The 16795-nt window shown below is 39.3% G+C and overlaps 3 protein-coding genes across 3 annotated transcripts; 2 read left to right on the forward strand and 1 right to left on the reverse strand.

The window, feature by feature from the left end:
• Window positions 1–1108: 1108 nt before the first annotated feature.
• Window positions 1109–2544, reverse strand: LOC136257446 (uncharacterized). Its single transcript, XM_066050660.1, has 4 exons — window positions 2513–2544; window positions 1667–1710; window positions 1293–1580; window positions 1109–1216 (listed from the first exon to the last, which is right to left on the reverse strand). The coding sequence occupies exons 2-4, from the start codon at window positions 1689–1691 to the stop codon at window positions 1161–1163; spliced, it is 369 nt and encodes a 122-aa protein (XP_065906732.1). The 5' UTR covers window positions 1692–1710; window positions 2513–2544; the 3' UTR covers window positions 1109–1160.
• A 10275-nt stretch (window positions 2545–12819) lies between these two features.
• Window positions 12820–13784, forward strand: LOC136259320 (uncharacterized). The gene is made up of 2 exons (XM_066052814.1): window positions 12820–13660; window positions 13774–13784. Exons 1-2 carry the CDS (start codon window positions 12820–12822, stop codon window positions 13782–13784), a joined length of 852 nt encoding a protein of 283 aa, XP_065908886.1.
• Window positions 13785–13904: 120 nt separating this feature from the next.
• LOC136259321 (uncharacterized) lies at window positions 13905–16178 on the forward strand. The gene has a single exon (XM_066052815.1). The coding sequence runs from the start codon at window positions 13906–13908 to the stop codon at window positions 16015–16017; it is 2112 nt and encodes a 703-aa protein (XP_065908887.1). The 5' UTR covers window position 13905; the 3' UTR covers window positions 16018–16178.
• Window positions 16179–16795: the final 617 nt, after the last annotated feature.

A 16795-nucleotide genomic window follows, 5' to 3' on the forward strand; every position in this document is an offset into this window, starting at 1 on the left:
AAACCGGCTACATATTCATAGATGGATCTAGGAGACACTGTTGGGGGGAGGGCATGGGAACGGGGCAAAAAACTGTATGGTGAAGCATTGTTTATTTTACTAGGAAGAGAAAATATAACTATCAGGAATTGTGGTAATTATTCTTATTGGGCTTTCATGCATACACATTATTTCTTGTAATTGCATTTTTGGTGTAAGCCACTAGGGAATTGTGGTTAATTGTACATAGGTCTTACTTTTTGTATGGTATTCAATTGCCGTAGTTGTCTTGTAATTTTGTGTTTCATTATAGTCTTTGCCATTAGCTGCTATCTAAGTGGGTTACTACATATTGACATGACGACCCAAGTGGCTGCTCCAATTCCTGCTGCTATTGATGAACTTTACAGCCAAGTTGAGGACCGGCAATCCTATACTGAATGCTTGCAACAATATTTCATGGCTGCTAGTATTACAGATAAAGCTAAAAAGCAAGCTATATTGCTAAATGCATGTGGTGCATGCGCTTACAGACTAATTTGCTCTCTATCAGCTCCTAATAATCCAAAAGACACCTCTCTGTCTGATTTGATCAAACTAATGTCTGAACACTATCAGCCAAAACTGTCTGTTACAGTACAGTAATTCAAGTTTCATTCTCATTTTTATACTGTACATGGAGCATCAGTGGCAACTATGTAGCTGGACTTCTTTCTTCCCTTTCAGGTGGTCAAGAATTCACCAAACTAGAATTGGCACATGCTTATTGCTATATTTTTTCACATAACTTTGGTTGGCATGGCTTGATGAATGAAGAACACTTACATTCTAAAAGCCTATTTGGATGTCTTCTGAGTATTTTGTTTAAATTAGACTTTCTAGTTTGAATCTGAGAGCACTTTTTGACAGTTATTGAACTAAGTGTACAGTTCAAAAAGCATGTGTTAACTTAAAAATATCTTTCTGAGATAGAATCTGCTTGATCACTTGGTGCATTTAATGAGCTAGTGTGGAATAATTCAATTAGAATAGTGACTGTTCTATTAGAGTAGTGACTGCTCTATTAGAACACAGTATCTTGATCGTGGCACAAAATGTAAACTTATTTGCCAGAATTTCTTCATATAGCATTCAGTTTATACATGCATTTATAACTTTGTCTTCTATTTACTCATTGGCTGTCAGTACTTTAATATAGTGTGAACAATTCCCAGCCTGTTCACGGTAAGTGATGCAGCTATACAGAGTGAATAATAACAATATGGAAAGCAGTAATTGCTTTATGTGCTATTTTACAATTACATGCGCTGTACCTGTTTGCAACTGAATCTTCACATTTACTGCCAATGAATTCAATCCAACAGTGGTCAGTGCAGTGACTAACTGACTCCAACTAGCATCAGGCTTCATCATCAGCCACTTTTCGAACATGATAGTACAGCACTTGCTAGCATCATTAGGATGATCAGCTTTGATCACATCCAGTACGCCAGTGGCATTGTCCAGTAACTGTACACCTAGATCATACCACTGTGCTGCTACCCCACTGACTTCAGGTTTCAAAATGGCACGAAGCTGTTTTTGAGTTGGATAATCGTGATCTATGTAAAATAAATATTTAAGGATAAAAATCTCAGTTATTGTTTATGCCATTTTATTGCAGGGCTTGTATATTGTTTTGCCTCACCTCTCAAGTCTTGGATGTCTTCCATCAGTGAATAAACTGAATCACTACAGGAAATACCCACATACCTATATAGTCCATTAGCAACACAATACCCATCTCAAGCAATACACTACTAGTGAGTGTATTTATAAAATAATCAGGTAAGGATCCATGTAAAAACAAGCGGCATGATTCATATAAATCTTGTAGTTATAAGTTGTTCTAAGTAGCTACTGTATGCCAAACTATGTATGGGTTTCTCACATAAACATTTTGGTATACAATCATACTCATACTTCTTGTTCCACTATACTCTTCTCTTGTGGATCCAAACGTAACATGACATTTGATAATTTTAAATACACTAGTTTGCTTACTTTTTGCTATAGCTATCATGAAGCATTGGGCAATGGCAATATCCCGGATATGCATGATCACTCAGTGTTGGTGTAACACACAGGATATTATTTTTGACTGGTTGAAAATTAAAATTGTTCACAGTGTGCTCTATACTATGCCATGAATATATACACTACCATATTTTCCTATAAACTTTATGAGTGGTTTTGTTGATGAAATTGTATTTGCTTATTTCAGCTTTCTTTGTAATTTCAAATGCATTTTGTACATCGGAGCACTCCTGAGGAGTACGAGCTACTTTGCTGATAACCCTCCACTTTTAGATGCATTACGCAAACAGTATCCAATTACTTTAAATGTATCACTTTCACACTTTAGTGTAAAGAACAAAAAAGCCAGTGTATATATCACACATTCAACTAGTTTTTGAAATGGCATTGTGCGAATACAAGTACGTACCTCAACTATGCAATATTTTGATAATGCTGATATTAGTTATCAGATTACCTTGATGTACTTTTCTTTTTTTTGCTATGTCTCTCCTCAGTAATATAGTCACACCTCACAAGAATTAATTTTTCTTTTCTTCATCAAAGCCTTAAACAAAAAAATGATAATTGCAGGTTAGTTTTATGTTACTGTTCTGATATTAATCAGACACCTGGCTCGACATCACATAACATGGTTTGACTAATGGATTGAGCCATAAGTGTATTCACAAATTAATAGTGATTGTGAGTACAGTTAGCAAATGAACACACTTTTGCACAATGCACTGATTGGAATGCAAGTTGATAAGATTGTTTTAATACTAGCTACATAGTGCTAATCAACCTTGTCATATGCTTAACTTGTGTCATTATCCCTATATGTTCAAACCCTTAAAGCAGTTGTTGATATCCCATAATGTTTATCCTAAATTCACATGGAATACATTTGGGAAATATGTCTGCACATGTAGGTGATTCACTTATATACTACAGGAACTTGCCATGACATCTGCACAAGCCCAATAGATACAGGCCCAAGGAAAAGACTATGAATGTGTTATTCAAGATGCTACTACCAAGTGGAATTCCATCTCATTCTTGAGTCGTACGCTTTGCTCTGTTGCACTACGAGCAATGAATAGAAGGGAACCGGCAATTTACATATTAATGTATAACTTGGAAAATGCTATATCTACACAGTACTGTGACTCTTTTACCACAGTTATATACCTACCTAATATAATTTTTAGCTAGTGCTATAGACAATATTACTATATATAGCGTACAAGTGTGTGTACACTCCATACCATTACTTGTGTTAACAGAAGCTTTAGATAGAAATAAATCCCCTTTTAATTTGAGCAAACACTGCTTGAAGGTTCTTAGTTTACTAATTTGTTAAGATGCCTTACTGTAGTTATACTGATAGTAAAGTGTCAGTAAACTTAAGTATATGGAACATAATTATTTTACTAAGTTTTAAACTCTCAGTAAAACATCAGTGAATGCGGGTTTACTGAAAAACTACTAAAATAACAAACAATTAAGTGTTCCATATACTGGGGATATACCACTGTAGTAAACTAAGATACTTCAAACAGTGAAATTAATGGTATCAATATCATGGTTTCTATTTGCACAGATAACCTTATAGTACTACACAATTGAACAAATGGCTACAAGGAAGTATGTACATTGTGTCCATTGTGGCTTTTATTTCATAGCTACGTAATTATTAAAAGGTCTTGGAATGGTGCAATTATTATTAACTTAGCTATCTACAATACTGAACCAGGATTCAAAGATCCACTTGAATCTCTTAGCCCTCTATAGGGTTGCATGTGTTCCATTGCATTATTAGCTCTTCTTATTTAAGCCATTTTAATCATTTAGAATCAGAACAAATTCTGGTTATACAAATATTTAATGGATACAAGTACCACACAGAGAATCATACTGTGAAAACTACCTGACTAAAAAAAACAAATCTCTGTGCTCCAAGAGCATTGATGGTACTAGTACAAGGTGCATTTAATAATTCATACAAAATTTAAAGCTACATGCTTTTAAAAGAAATTGCTGACTTTTCATTATCAAGGATAGTATGTCAATTTCTATATCATACTCAAAATTCCAGCTCTATGGCAGGTGTATCTCATCTCTAATGAGAACTACCAGTTTTCTGTTACATTATACTCCCATTTATATTTGGTCAAATACTAGCTACACCAACCTATGATGCTGATAATTATATTAAACAACACATACACTGATATATCTATGAGGGATGCCATCTAGTCACAATTAAGATATTGATCCTTATAGCCATAATAAAAACAGAACACTCTTCTATTGATTGAAACCCCTACTATGACCTGTTTACATTGTTCCCCACACTGTTCATGCAATCATATACATACAGTATAGCTAATTGTGTATTTCTCTTTTATCTGTCCAATATTTACTTACAGATTTGAATTCAATTCCATGTATGATATATAGCTACATATCTTAATTTTCGTTATGGCCATAACCTAGCTGGGTGCTTCACACACTGGTGAGAAGAACCTGCATGCTACTTTCACTGACACTTTTATCACGCATGCCTTCTCTTCACTACAGTTTAACATATATATTACAATCATGCATGGGACTAGCTCGCTATATATAGACCACAAAACACTTAAAAACGCAAAATAGAATTCGTGTAGCTATCAATCATATGTAGTTAGGCTAGTTCTCTTCAGCTTAACTTCCCTCCCATCCCCCTCCTCCCCAAACTCCTTCCGTTCTTTAGAACTACGTTTTATATGAAGAAGTTTGCGGACATTTACTATACTTTTGTCCATGGCAAAAATGCCAGCTGGAACAGGCATGTCCAATACATTTTGATTGAAAAACCATTAAAAATTAAATTAATTATCGTGTACCGCCTACATCGAGTCTGTTTAGCAACTTTCCGAATTTGATACATGTAGAGAAACTCTCTGCTAGTACAATGATACCAAAAGAAGTCCAATTCACGGAAATTTAGGCGCGTCAAAATGGCCTAAACCGATTGGGTGTAGCAAATTTCCCCATACATTTTGTATTGGGTGTTTCGGGGCCTGCAATAAAAGGCGTAATAACCCGCGACACGTGATAGATACCTCGGATTCCGAACCAGATTTGGAAAGAGCAGTGAATAGCGATTAAGATGAGCTATAGCAGAAGGAAATCAGAGGAAATTTAAGCGCGGCATTTTAAGGTTGAAAATCACTTACTTTTTCTATGGCGAATTGAATGGAGGATATTTGGAAGGGAACGCTACGAGGTATTTCCAAGGGCGTAGGCAGGGGGGTTCGGATGGTTCGGACGAACCCCCTTTCAGAAGCAGAATTTTAAAAAATTAAAAATCACACCAAATCTTACAACCCTGGAGCTCTCCGGTATCTACTTTCCGACTGGCGCTCCTCTGTACTACTCTTGAGGGTCACATCACATTAATGCTGAACCCTGCAAATCATATCTATTGCATCACGTGATCAATTGCGCACGTGATGAATGGCGCGGGTGAAATGGCGAGGGACTGTTCAGTAGACATATTACAAGCTTAAGGCAGCAGCTGCTAAATTCTTAAGTTGAGTGGTCGTGTTATACATGTGTCAGGTTAGCACGAACTGTGAATTGTTGATGTATATTTACCTGATGAATTGTTTATTTATTACATGTTGTGTCACGTGATGTCTCGAACATATTGTAGTACAAGCCAAGTGTTAGTCTGAAGTTATTGACCATCAACAGGAGGACCGGCCGAGAATAATGTATATAGCTGGAAAGAAGTATTGCCAACTAAGGGATTCGAGTGTGGAGGGCTTACGTGTGCTAGGAAATTGAAGTTGGCTGTCAGTATGCTGTCTGGAAGTGAAGATTAGTTAGCTTTACGATAGGTTTATAGTTTCTATATAAGCTGCATAAACAGTAGTGTGTAGGTTTTGGCTAGTTAGATGCACAAACACCTTTTAATGTTACTGTCTAAGGGCACATTTTGTGTATGCATCATTTTCGTTCAAACATGGTCTAGGGGAAGCACCCAGGCCTTCCCCTTAAGATATTCCCGCCACTTTAAATCCGAACCCCCTTCAAAATAATCCTGGCTACGCCCCTGATTTCGATGTCTTGACAGCCATTAACCTTCACTTCATTAGTGTTACAATGAAACAAAAGCACTGTGAATTAGTTCTGCAGGTTAGTTTGCGAAAATTACAGTGTTCTGTGATTAAGTCAAATTATCAGTGTCCGTTCCATGTAAAAACCTCTTCATGTAGGATAGTTTTAGACAAGACGACAAACAAGTAGAAGACTATACAACTTACAACTATAAGTCACATGTAACTAGAGCTAGCAACATTGAACTCACTAACTACACGTGACAGCTACAGCCTTAAGCCTGTCGCTGCCGCTGTCCGGAATTGGAACTAAAAATTAAACACCAAATTTTATGCGTTCCAGTTTAGTTAAGCTGCGGGATGAAATAGCTATATGGATTTCCATGCAGCAGCGGGTTAGTCTCGCGTGGCCAGAATCAACTCTCCGCCCGGCGTTTATCGATTAAATAAACGGAGTGTCTATGTCCACCGGTATACCGGTTGTTCTGAGAGTCAACAAAGTTCTATTACTCCCGTTATGCTAGTGTCACGCAAATGCTTACAGACCTTAATTGGCCTACACTTGCACGATGCAGAGATGAACTGAAAGCCATAATGATGTTTAAAATGGTCGTTTACATCTTGACGTAAAAAGGCACTTAATCCCATGGGGCACCCATGGGAAGATTTAACGTGAGCAGTCCCATGGATCACTCATGGGAAAGAATAACGTCACTATGCCCTTGGGTCACTCATGGGAAGATTTTACGTGCTTTACACTCACGCAAAATGCTGGTAGAAGGTTGGAGATCCACTTGAGAGCCTTACTCCTGGGAAGATTTTACGTAACTTTGTAGATCACTTGATACAAATGTCACGTGATGCAATCTAATCACGTGAGCATTGTTAAACGAGATTCCTACACTAAAAAATTTGTAGTGAATTGCTCTGCCACAATACTCACTACTTTTAAGTAGTGACGTTTTGTAGTGAACGTCACTACTTTTTGCAGTGAACGTCACTACTTGGTGATCAATGTAGTGACGTTCACTACAAAATTAGTAGTGAACGTCACTACACAAAAATAGTGAGTATTGTGGCAGACATTAGTAGTGACGTTCACTACATTTAGTAGTGACGTTCACTAGTTTGTTTTTACTGTGTATCGACTGTTAAGCTAATCACGTGAGCATTGTTAAACGAGATTCCTTGTTAAACAATAGTGTTGAGATGTGTTCTCTGTGGAGATCAAGGTCTACATTGATTTTACTACTGCTCTGCTTTGGAAATCCTCTTTGCTTCGCACAACCCAGTAGCTCTGTGGATTCTGAGCCATTGGCTGCTAGTGTCATTATCGGAACAGCCCTTCTAGTTACTATAGTGGCTGCAGTATAGCTACTTACATACAATTCCCTTAGTTAGGGTCCGCAAACCGCTTAGTAATCCTTGAGGTGTTGTCAAATCCCCTACTATGGGGGTGGGGACATAGTGGGGATTTGACAGCCGATTTTGCCCCAGTAGTGGGGAATTTGATACCACGATTTGTCAAATCCCCTGTATTCCTTTTCCCCCACCCTCCCCGGGGGTGGGGGGTGGGGCATGAAATTGACAAGTGCATAATATGAAGGACATAATGCATTCCTGACAATATTTATATTACTGTACCTCAGTAAACTGCTCCCAATAATGAGTAAAGGCAGAAGACTAGCTTCCTTTCCTTGAAACATTTTGGTTTGATTGTGGGTTTTATTCCCATGGTTACAAAGGTTTTAATTGTGGGTTTTTGGCAGTGAATTCTACAAGGGCTCTTTTGCATCTATTAACAGGTCATCTAAGTGATAGTGTAGTAAGTTGATAATAGATATCAAACAATAGCATCCTACAATAAGTGTAAGTCATGCAACAGGAATGATACTGAAAAAAAGAAACAGCTGAAAACACTGCCTTTAGAGAGTGACATCCCCCTCCCCTAGGTTGGCATGCTTTACATGCTAGTGTGTTTCACACACTAATGTAGTTACTTAGGTTTGTGTGAGAAGGTTTGGTATACTACAAATGTCACTGTCAAGCTTAGCCTCCAAAATCCTAAATCTGCCCCTGCACTCCTTGGTTGAAATTAAGCCACACCTAACTATCTAATGTGTGAAAAATGTGCATGCAAATTCTTTGGTTCATGTTTGTGCAAGCTATAATTCTAGGTATCCATGTTTGTGCAAGCTCAAGTCTTGCTTTGTTTGCTCATGCAAATTCTTTGATGCTTGTGCAAACTAGTTCCATGTATTTTAATGCATCCTTGTACATGCAAGTTCTTGTTTTGCTTTGATGTGCTTGTTTTTATGCACTGCATTTGTAGGAACGTTTTTGTACTCATAGCTATTGTCTGTAGCAGCTTAGTATCATGTTGCAGAATTATGGATGAAGATGCTACAAATGTATTCCTACAACTCCGCTGAATTGCTGCATCTGTGATGGTCCTGAAACACCAACTCAGAAGCTGGTACAGGCAACTTCTAGAGGCTACCCTACTCTGTCAGGATATGCAGAAGCTATTGGAAATGTAGCAATTCTGGATCGCATGAAGGAAGCATACAAGGTTGAAGGAACGACGTACCATAGAGAGTGCAAACGTGATTTGTACGAGTCTGTCAAGGTCGCCACAAAATCAACTCGTAAGTGACTTATGTATTTTATTAAGTCAGTTTTAAATTTTCATGTAATGTAGGTGCAGCAATGGCAGAGAAAGAGTCAGTACAGATAAAGAGGTGACAGATTTCATCTGCATCAAGTGCATGTAGTTCCAAGAGTATTTGTTCTAATCAGCTTCCATACAAAACATATGTATTCTTTGCAATCAGGCTGTTGATCTCTTCCCAAATCATCCAGGTGGGATTCATCATTGAACACAATTTTTATTATATTGAACCTCTGTTCACTCCTATACAGAAACTGCTAGAAAGAGATAATGAGTACCAGACAATTTGACTGCAGATGGGCTGAAGGCAAGCTTGTTGAAGACAGCAAAGGATAGCAAGGATGATTGGGGCATTGAAGTTGCTAGGCGCCTGGAAGGAATCAATGACTTGGTAGCAGAAGATACCCTGGTACCATTTGCGCTGCAAAGTAAATTTTGAGACAGGTGGCCACTACTCCAAGACTAAAGATATAAGTGATCCAATTAAATTTTATTCACATTCTGGCACTTGAACGATTTTCACTTTCCTTAGGTGGGAAGGAAAGTGATTGAGGAACGAGAAGTAGTTTTCCATGAACTCTGTGAATGGTTAGACTCAGAACTCGAGCATGGGGTGATGACACTTGACTAAGTTCATGAAAAATTACAGCAGTTAGATCCATCACCAGACAAAAGCCTTGCGTATTAAAAGAAGTGGCTAAAGAAAAAGCTCCAAGAAAAATACCATGAAACTCTGTATTTTACATCACAGGAAAGGAAGCAGGATGTGCTTTGTTTTAGAGATAAAACCAGCAGCATTTTACAAGAGCATCATGCAAATCTTCAGTTAGGAGAAGAGAAAACTCAGATAATAAAAACTGCACTAAAGCTCATTTGCAATGACATTGCCACTATTGATCTTGATCCAAAGACATATCCCACTGCACATAGTATGACTGATATTTCAGGTCAGCTGGTGCTTGTTCCTGAGAGCTTTCAGATGTTCTTGAGACCATTTGTGAAGACAGATGAAAAAGTAGTTATTTGGGGGCAAAACGTCATAAAAGCCTATTGACCTCGGTCAGGGGTATTACCATACCAGATGGAATTCGCCATACATCTTGACCATAGATTTGGGTCTAAGTAGATGCTAAACAAGTTACACCAATTGGGGGTATACTGAATCTTATGCAGAGACACAAAATTAAAATATTGCTTCCTTAATGAAAAGAACACTATTGGCATCTCTGATTCTTCTGGCACTCTTGATACCATTATTGAAGAAACTGATGATCAGATAGATGCTGAGGTTGAGGTTGATGTTGATAGTTTATCAGCCAGTGCAACAGTAACTGAAAATGAAATACAGTGTGAGGTTTCTTTGGAGGTTAGGGATGCAAGCTCAAGCTGTGCAGTCACTCAGTTTGTTGGGGACAAAATAGATTTGAACATTGTTTCTATTTATGGGAACACTCCCTTTCATTCTATGGGTTTGATTAAGGTTACCTCTCCAGCACCACCTTCAGCAGATGATCAGAGTGTCAACAGGGTGAAGTTAAAATCACTTGACAAGGCTAAGATTCTGAAGGCAAGTGAGGCAGTGGCGTAGCCAAGGGTGGGCATGGGCAGGCATTTGCCCAACCGTCACAGTTTCTTGCCCAACCATCACAAACTTTTGCCCAACCATCACAAGTAGCTTAAGATTCACGTGAGGATTCACAGCAGCACACAAAACAATCCTACTTTAATACTGTAAAGCGTAAATGTGTACCTCATTTGTTGAACCATGACTTCGACGAAGGGATCGTGATAGATGGTGTATCACGTGATCCATTACGCGGGAAAATCCCTTGGGAAGTCCCTATAATTACGCTCCTTGCCGCGATTTAAATTCGAAATTTAAAATGGAGTTGAAGCGTGGTACACTATAGTCGTAGTACCGTATCTCTAAGCCACAGTGAGTGATAATCGTCAGTAGGATTCAATGTGGATGGTGCTGGCAGCAAAAGATTTCGTTTCAGTGGACTTGACAAGCGTATTTTTTTTGATAAGGAAAGTACCGTATAGCCTAACTTACTGCTGATGAAAGAAAACGGGAAAACCTACTCTTCTAGATAACAATAATGGCAGACGACTGGAAATGGAGGAAAGGTCAAGTCATTATAAAGTATCACGTGCACAATTTGTACTGATTAACCGAGTTGTGGTTGGCACCAGATTTATGCAAAATGTACATTGGCTGCTATAAGTCTGGGACGAAGCATTCTTGGCATGCTGATATTTGTGATAAGACTCATTATAGTTCATAAATTAGCGCCCCCAGCCTTAATTTGGGGCCATGTGGCGTTTACTTTAACATATCGTGTGGTGGTTGGTCTAAAAGCTATACTGCCAGTTGATTGTAGTAAATATGTGATGAACTGTTTACATTGTTGGTTCTTGTAGATTCAGCAGTTTGATGTCACGTGATGCTTGGCTACGACGATCGTCGATGGATGCCTGCCCTACAAGTTTAATAGAATAGCATATAGCTAGTAACTGTTTGCATGCATGCAAGCAAGTAGCATTTGTTTACACTAGCATAGGTAGCTGTAGGCCTTGTGTGCATACACTTTTCAAATTTTTCTTTGATAATGTCTCACATGAAAGTGAGCGTGTTCCTTGGGTGTGTGTAGTTAAGTTGATGTTATGCCCAACCATCAAATATTGGCTGGCTACGCCCCTGAAGTGAGGTTAAGATTCTTTCATTCACTGTCAGGAATCAGACAGGGATAAACACCATCACATTCATTCCCATTGCTCAGCTCTCCTCCTCAATCACACAAGACAAGCCATTGCTTTCTCCAGGAGATGTGCTCTGGGCAGCAGGGTGGGTGATCAAAGCCCGAAATTCCGAATTTCAGTACAGCAACTGGAATGGCTGGATGAAAAGAATCCATGTAGAGAATTTCAAGCAGACCACACAGGTTGACTTCCTTCCAGTAATAGAAGGTGATCCTAATGACCACAGAACCATCTTCACCACACTGAAAGAGTGCATGCAACTTTTAAAGATCATAAGCTGTAATTGTAAAGGAGATTGTAGCAACCGACGGTGCAGCTGTAAGAAGAACGATGTTAAGGGTGCTCGCGGATATTTGAAGCCATACAATGCGTGATTTTGTACTGCCTCTTATAACTAGACAACGTGTAAAATGAATCCATATGGTACTTATATTGGTAGTGGTTCCCCTTCTCTTCAACACAAACCAAACAGAATTTCACTAGCCTTTACCGTTTTATAGCTACGTGAAATTCTTTCCAGAGCGCTTAAATCGAAACTAGTCCTTCATCTTTACCACTAGAGCGCTGGAAATTGCGCTAAATATACTAAAGGTTACAACTCATATATCTATGAAAAGTATTAATCCATAGCTTACATTGATAAGAAGTAAGCCCTGAAAGTGTGTTTCACTAACCAAACCCTCGTGTCTCCATCGCCATTACTCGTGAAGCCATAGTGCTACGGACAAAATCTCTTCATAGTCCTGTAGAGAATTTATCTGCCTATATATCTCCGTGCAAAATTTGAAGCTTTTACGGCTATCGCTCAAAAACTAGTTTTATTTTTAGTAAACATGTACAAAGATTGCGTGCACCCAACATTATTGATATAATAACCACACAAATTCCTATTAACCGCAATCACCAACTTTTCAAAATAACATGTCATAAACGCTGTTCAAAACACAAAGAAGCTCTGTTTTCTCTTCTTCACACACGGGAATAGCTTCTTGCTACGCCTGGAGTCTCCAGCAAGCCGCTCTTCATTAGGTTACGCTAGGCACGCCATCATCAGCAGCTTGTAAAGCCTTGTGATTCCAGCTGGTAACATAGTCCCCTACATAAGCAGCTTACAATTACAATACAAACTACCAGCATACCCTATCACTCAAGAAAACAAGGCACGAACGCATGTTAGCTACAAGTGAAACATGCGTTCACACTTGTCGCCTTATAATAACAATATGACGTGACGTGGTGAACATGGCGTCTCCTCATCGCCCTCAAGAGCAATATGCTAAACCGCCGCCGTGTTGGCCACGTTTGGATGACATTCTTCGTAACCGTTTAGCCTGGCTACACCACTCGATCGGCAGGGATGTGTTGAGTCCTGCTGAAGGTGCTGGAGAGTTTTCTCACATTGTGAGTGACCTTCTATTGGAGTATGAAGTGATAACTTTGCCAACCTGTAACGGACGCCATCGTCCTCGTAGAATGGAAACAATTTTGAAGAACCTTACTGACATGAAGAACGCTTCTCGTAGACATATGGAGGGCGATGACGGGAATTTTATTACACTGGTGCGAACGCACAATAAAGTTTTAAAATGTCATCGCCGCCAGCAAATCACTAGGGAAATGTGTAAGAATGAGCAGGAGTTCCGAAAGAATCCCTGGAAGTATGTTCACAAGAAGTTACAACCATCTGATAATCCTGATCCATCTTTCGATCATAGCTCTGCTACCAGTTACTTTAAGGAAACTTACTCTGATAGTACAGTTACTTACAACAAATTACCGGATTGGACCCATGAATTTATACCTGATTGTGATCCGTCATTATTCAACACAGAGAAGATCACTCCTGGATTAGTGAAATCTACATTGAAACACTGCTCTATGCAGTCTGCTCCAGGAATGGATGGCATCACCTATTATCATCTCTACCACCTTCCGTCAAGTCATCATTTCATGGCTACCCTGTTTAATAAATTACTTGAGACAGGAACTGCTCCACCTAGCTGGGGAGTTGCCCGGTTAAGGCTTATTCATAAATCTGGTGATACCAGTGATCCATCTCACTTCCGTCCAATTGCCCTTACCTGTGTGGTGGGGAAGTTATTCCATAAGATTCTGAGCCGCCATCTTGAGATTTACTTGAGAGCAAACAATGTTATAGATACTAGTATCCAGAAGGGTTTTGTTTCTGGCTTGCAGGGCGTGTTTGAGTACATATACTCTCTATCTGCTATCATGGAGGATGCTTTGACAAATAGAAAGCCACTGATGATGACTTTCCTCGATTTGAAGAATGCTTTCGGCTCTGTATCCCACCAACTGATTTTCAATATGCTGGAAGCAGTAAAAGTGCCACCTTCTTTTAAAGATTACGTTCAATCCTTTTATTCACAGTTGTTTGTCATCGTTAAGGGTAATTCTTGGGAAACAGACCAGATACCTTTTAAACGAGGTGTTTTTCAGGGAGACACACTCTCTCCTATAATCTTCCTACTTGTGTTCAACCCTGTTCTCAAGCTAGCAGAGTCATTGAACTCCTCCTACGGCTATCAGTTTCAGTTGAAGATCAAGGACACTGAGATGCTTCCACCTGTTGGTACCTATGTGTATATAAAATGGACTGAGGACAATGGAGAATTGCCAGGACGGTACAAAGCTTATGTTGATGAGTACTACACAGATGGATCTTGTAAAATTGTGTACAGTGAAGATAATGGACAAGTGGTATATGAAACAGTTGATCTCAATAGGACGCAGTGGCTACCCTGTTCTAAAAGAGCTAGGAAATTCGTTCCTCTTGAGACAGATCCGGTCACCAGTAAAGCTAAATGGAGGCCTTCATTGAAAGTAGTTAACTCCAGTGGGCATTCAGTGATGGGTTATGCTGATGATGTTACGTTGGTTTCTGATAACTTTGATATACATGTTAGTGTTCTTCAAACAGTTGACCGTAGAGCATGTGACCTGGATCTATCTTTCAAACCTGTGAAGTGTATATCGTACCTATTCGACGGCTATAAGTGTTTGCAGAAAGGAATAGTTCTATCTAAAGGTGTTACAAGGTCAATTACTGAAGGCGGTACAAAGTTTTTGGGAAAGCTCATTGGTGTATCATTAAGTGCTACAAAGAGATCTGCTAATAAACGTATGGTAGGCCGGATAACAGAATTACTATCAGCTACTGACACCCTGCGCATACGTGGAGAATACAAACTTTGGATTTATCGAAACTACATTTTATCACTGTTGCGTTTCCACCTTAGTGTGGATGCAGTTACACCTACTGCCATATCGAAGATGGAGTCTATGGCTACTCGCTACTTGAAAAGATGGCTACATCTACCAAGAAGTGCAACACGTGTAGTCCTTTATTACCCGGGGATATGCTGTCCAAGTGTATCTAATGTTACAAGGGCGGCCAAGATTAGCTTGTTGTCATGTATCAGTGCTTCCTCAGACCCTAAGTTCCAAGAGCTAGGTGTGCATCTACATTTAGGGGAAGAATTTCTGCAATTTCAGGATTGTGATTATTCCATCCTATCTACAGCCAGGAAGCAACTCTCTTCATTACCTACTGCGAGATCATTGTATGTGACAGCTAAGACTCAGCTACTTAGCGAGGTTAAATCTACCTCTGAGGATCACCTTCAAACACTTTCTGTTCAGTGCAAGTTTGCAGACTCTGCCGAGCTTGAGACCTCTTGTCGAACTTGGAACCGATTGCTATCCAGTATGCATCCTGGTCAACTGTCGTTTCTTTTGCGGGCGGCTTCGGACACTCTGCCAACTGCCATGAATTTGCGAAGGTGGAATATACAATGTCATGCAAAATGTGTACTTTGTGATTCCTCACGTCCGACTACTGCTCATGTCTTGGGGGGTTGCCCGATTGCGTTATCTCAGGAAAGGTACACTTATCGACATGATTTAGTCATTCAGTCTTTGGTTGACAGTTTCATCAGGGTTTACATTGACTTGCCCTATATCCGGGTTTATGCTGACCTTCCTAACTTGCGAGCCAGTGAGTCACCCCCATCTACACTTCCACCTAATGTGATTGTGACCCCCTTTAGACCAGACATTGTTATCCATAATACCGTCACTTCTAGTATACTTTTATTTGAACTGACATGTCCATTGGACAGTGGCCACCATCTTGAGCAGGCTAGATCCCGCAAACAAAATAAGGCTGAATACCACCAAATTCTATCAGAGCTAGATCGGTTAAATGTTACCAACTTTTATGAGACTCTTGAGATCAGCGTTTTAGGTCACTTCCAGCAATTTTCAGTCGCTAACACTTACAATGTACTACATTTTATTGATAAGGACATCAATATCACAAGGTCACTGGTTCGACGGATGCTGGATGATGCCTCGAAGGTTTGTATGACTGCATCCCAGAGGATTTTTATGGCAAGGGATTGCCGAGAGTGGTTGTGATAATGTACTTGTAATTTAATATTTTTGTTTTGTTTTGTAATTGTTGTTTTTGTTTGTAATTGTAATTACTTTTCTCCCTTGCCATGCCCACGTTGGTATCACTTGATCACCAGCCTTGTGGTCGCATGTGACCGAGGGTTACTGAATTTGTAAATGTATATACATGTATGATGGTTTCAACAACTTACTTTTAGACTAATTCACGCTAGTGTAACTCTTGATCCATCAGCCAATCATTTGCTAACACTTCAGTGACGATTTTAAAGTAAAAAACACGCTGCTCTTCCTCGTGTTCTCTGGCACAAAACACAGGCGCTTAACACGGATACTACAAGTATGCGTAGTAATGCCAATTATGATGCAACGGCCGCATGTGGTTTCTGGGCTGGCACTTATACGGCTTCAAATATCAGCGAGCACCCTTAAAGTGCATCTCAGCATGTGGAAATTGCAAAGGAATTACATGCAAGAATTGCATTGATGATGGAGAGTCTGGAGAAGACCCAGACATTCACTTATGAGGCAATAGACATTATTAAACTAGTCCTTAAGAAATACACGAGTTATAAAAATAATTTATACCAACTAATAATAATAATGAGTGAATGTGGTCTTTTCATCAATTTCAGGAGTGATTAAAAGATTGCAATGTATACATATTTAACCACATGATTTGCTGTACTAACAGCAAATCAACCATTTTCAAATAAGGTCATAGATAATAAGTTTTTGTTGCATACACAACATGTGTTGTTATTGGCTGACTGACTAACAGACA

This window comes from Dysidea avara, chromosome 6 (genome assembly GCF_963678975.1).
Source record: "Dysidea avara chromosome 6, odDysAvar1.4, whole genome shotgun sequence".
NCBI lineage: Eukaryota > Metazoa > Porifera > Demospongiae > Dictyoceratida > Dysideidae > Dysidea > Dysidea avara.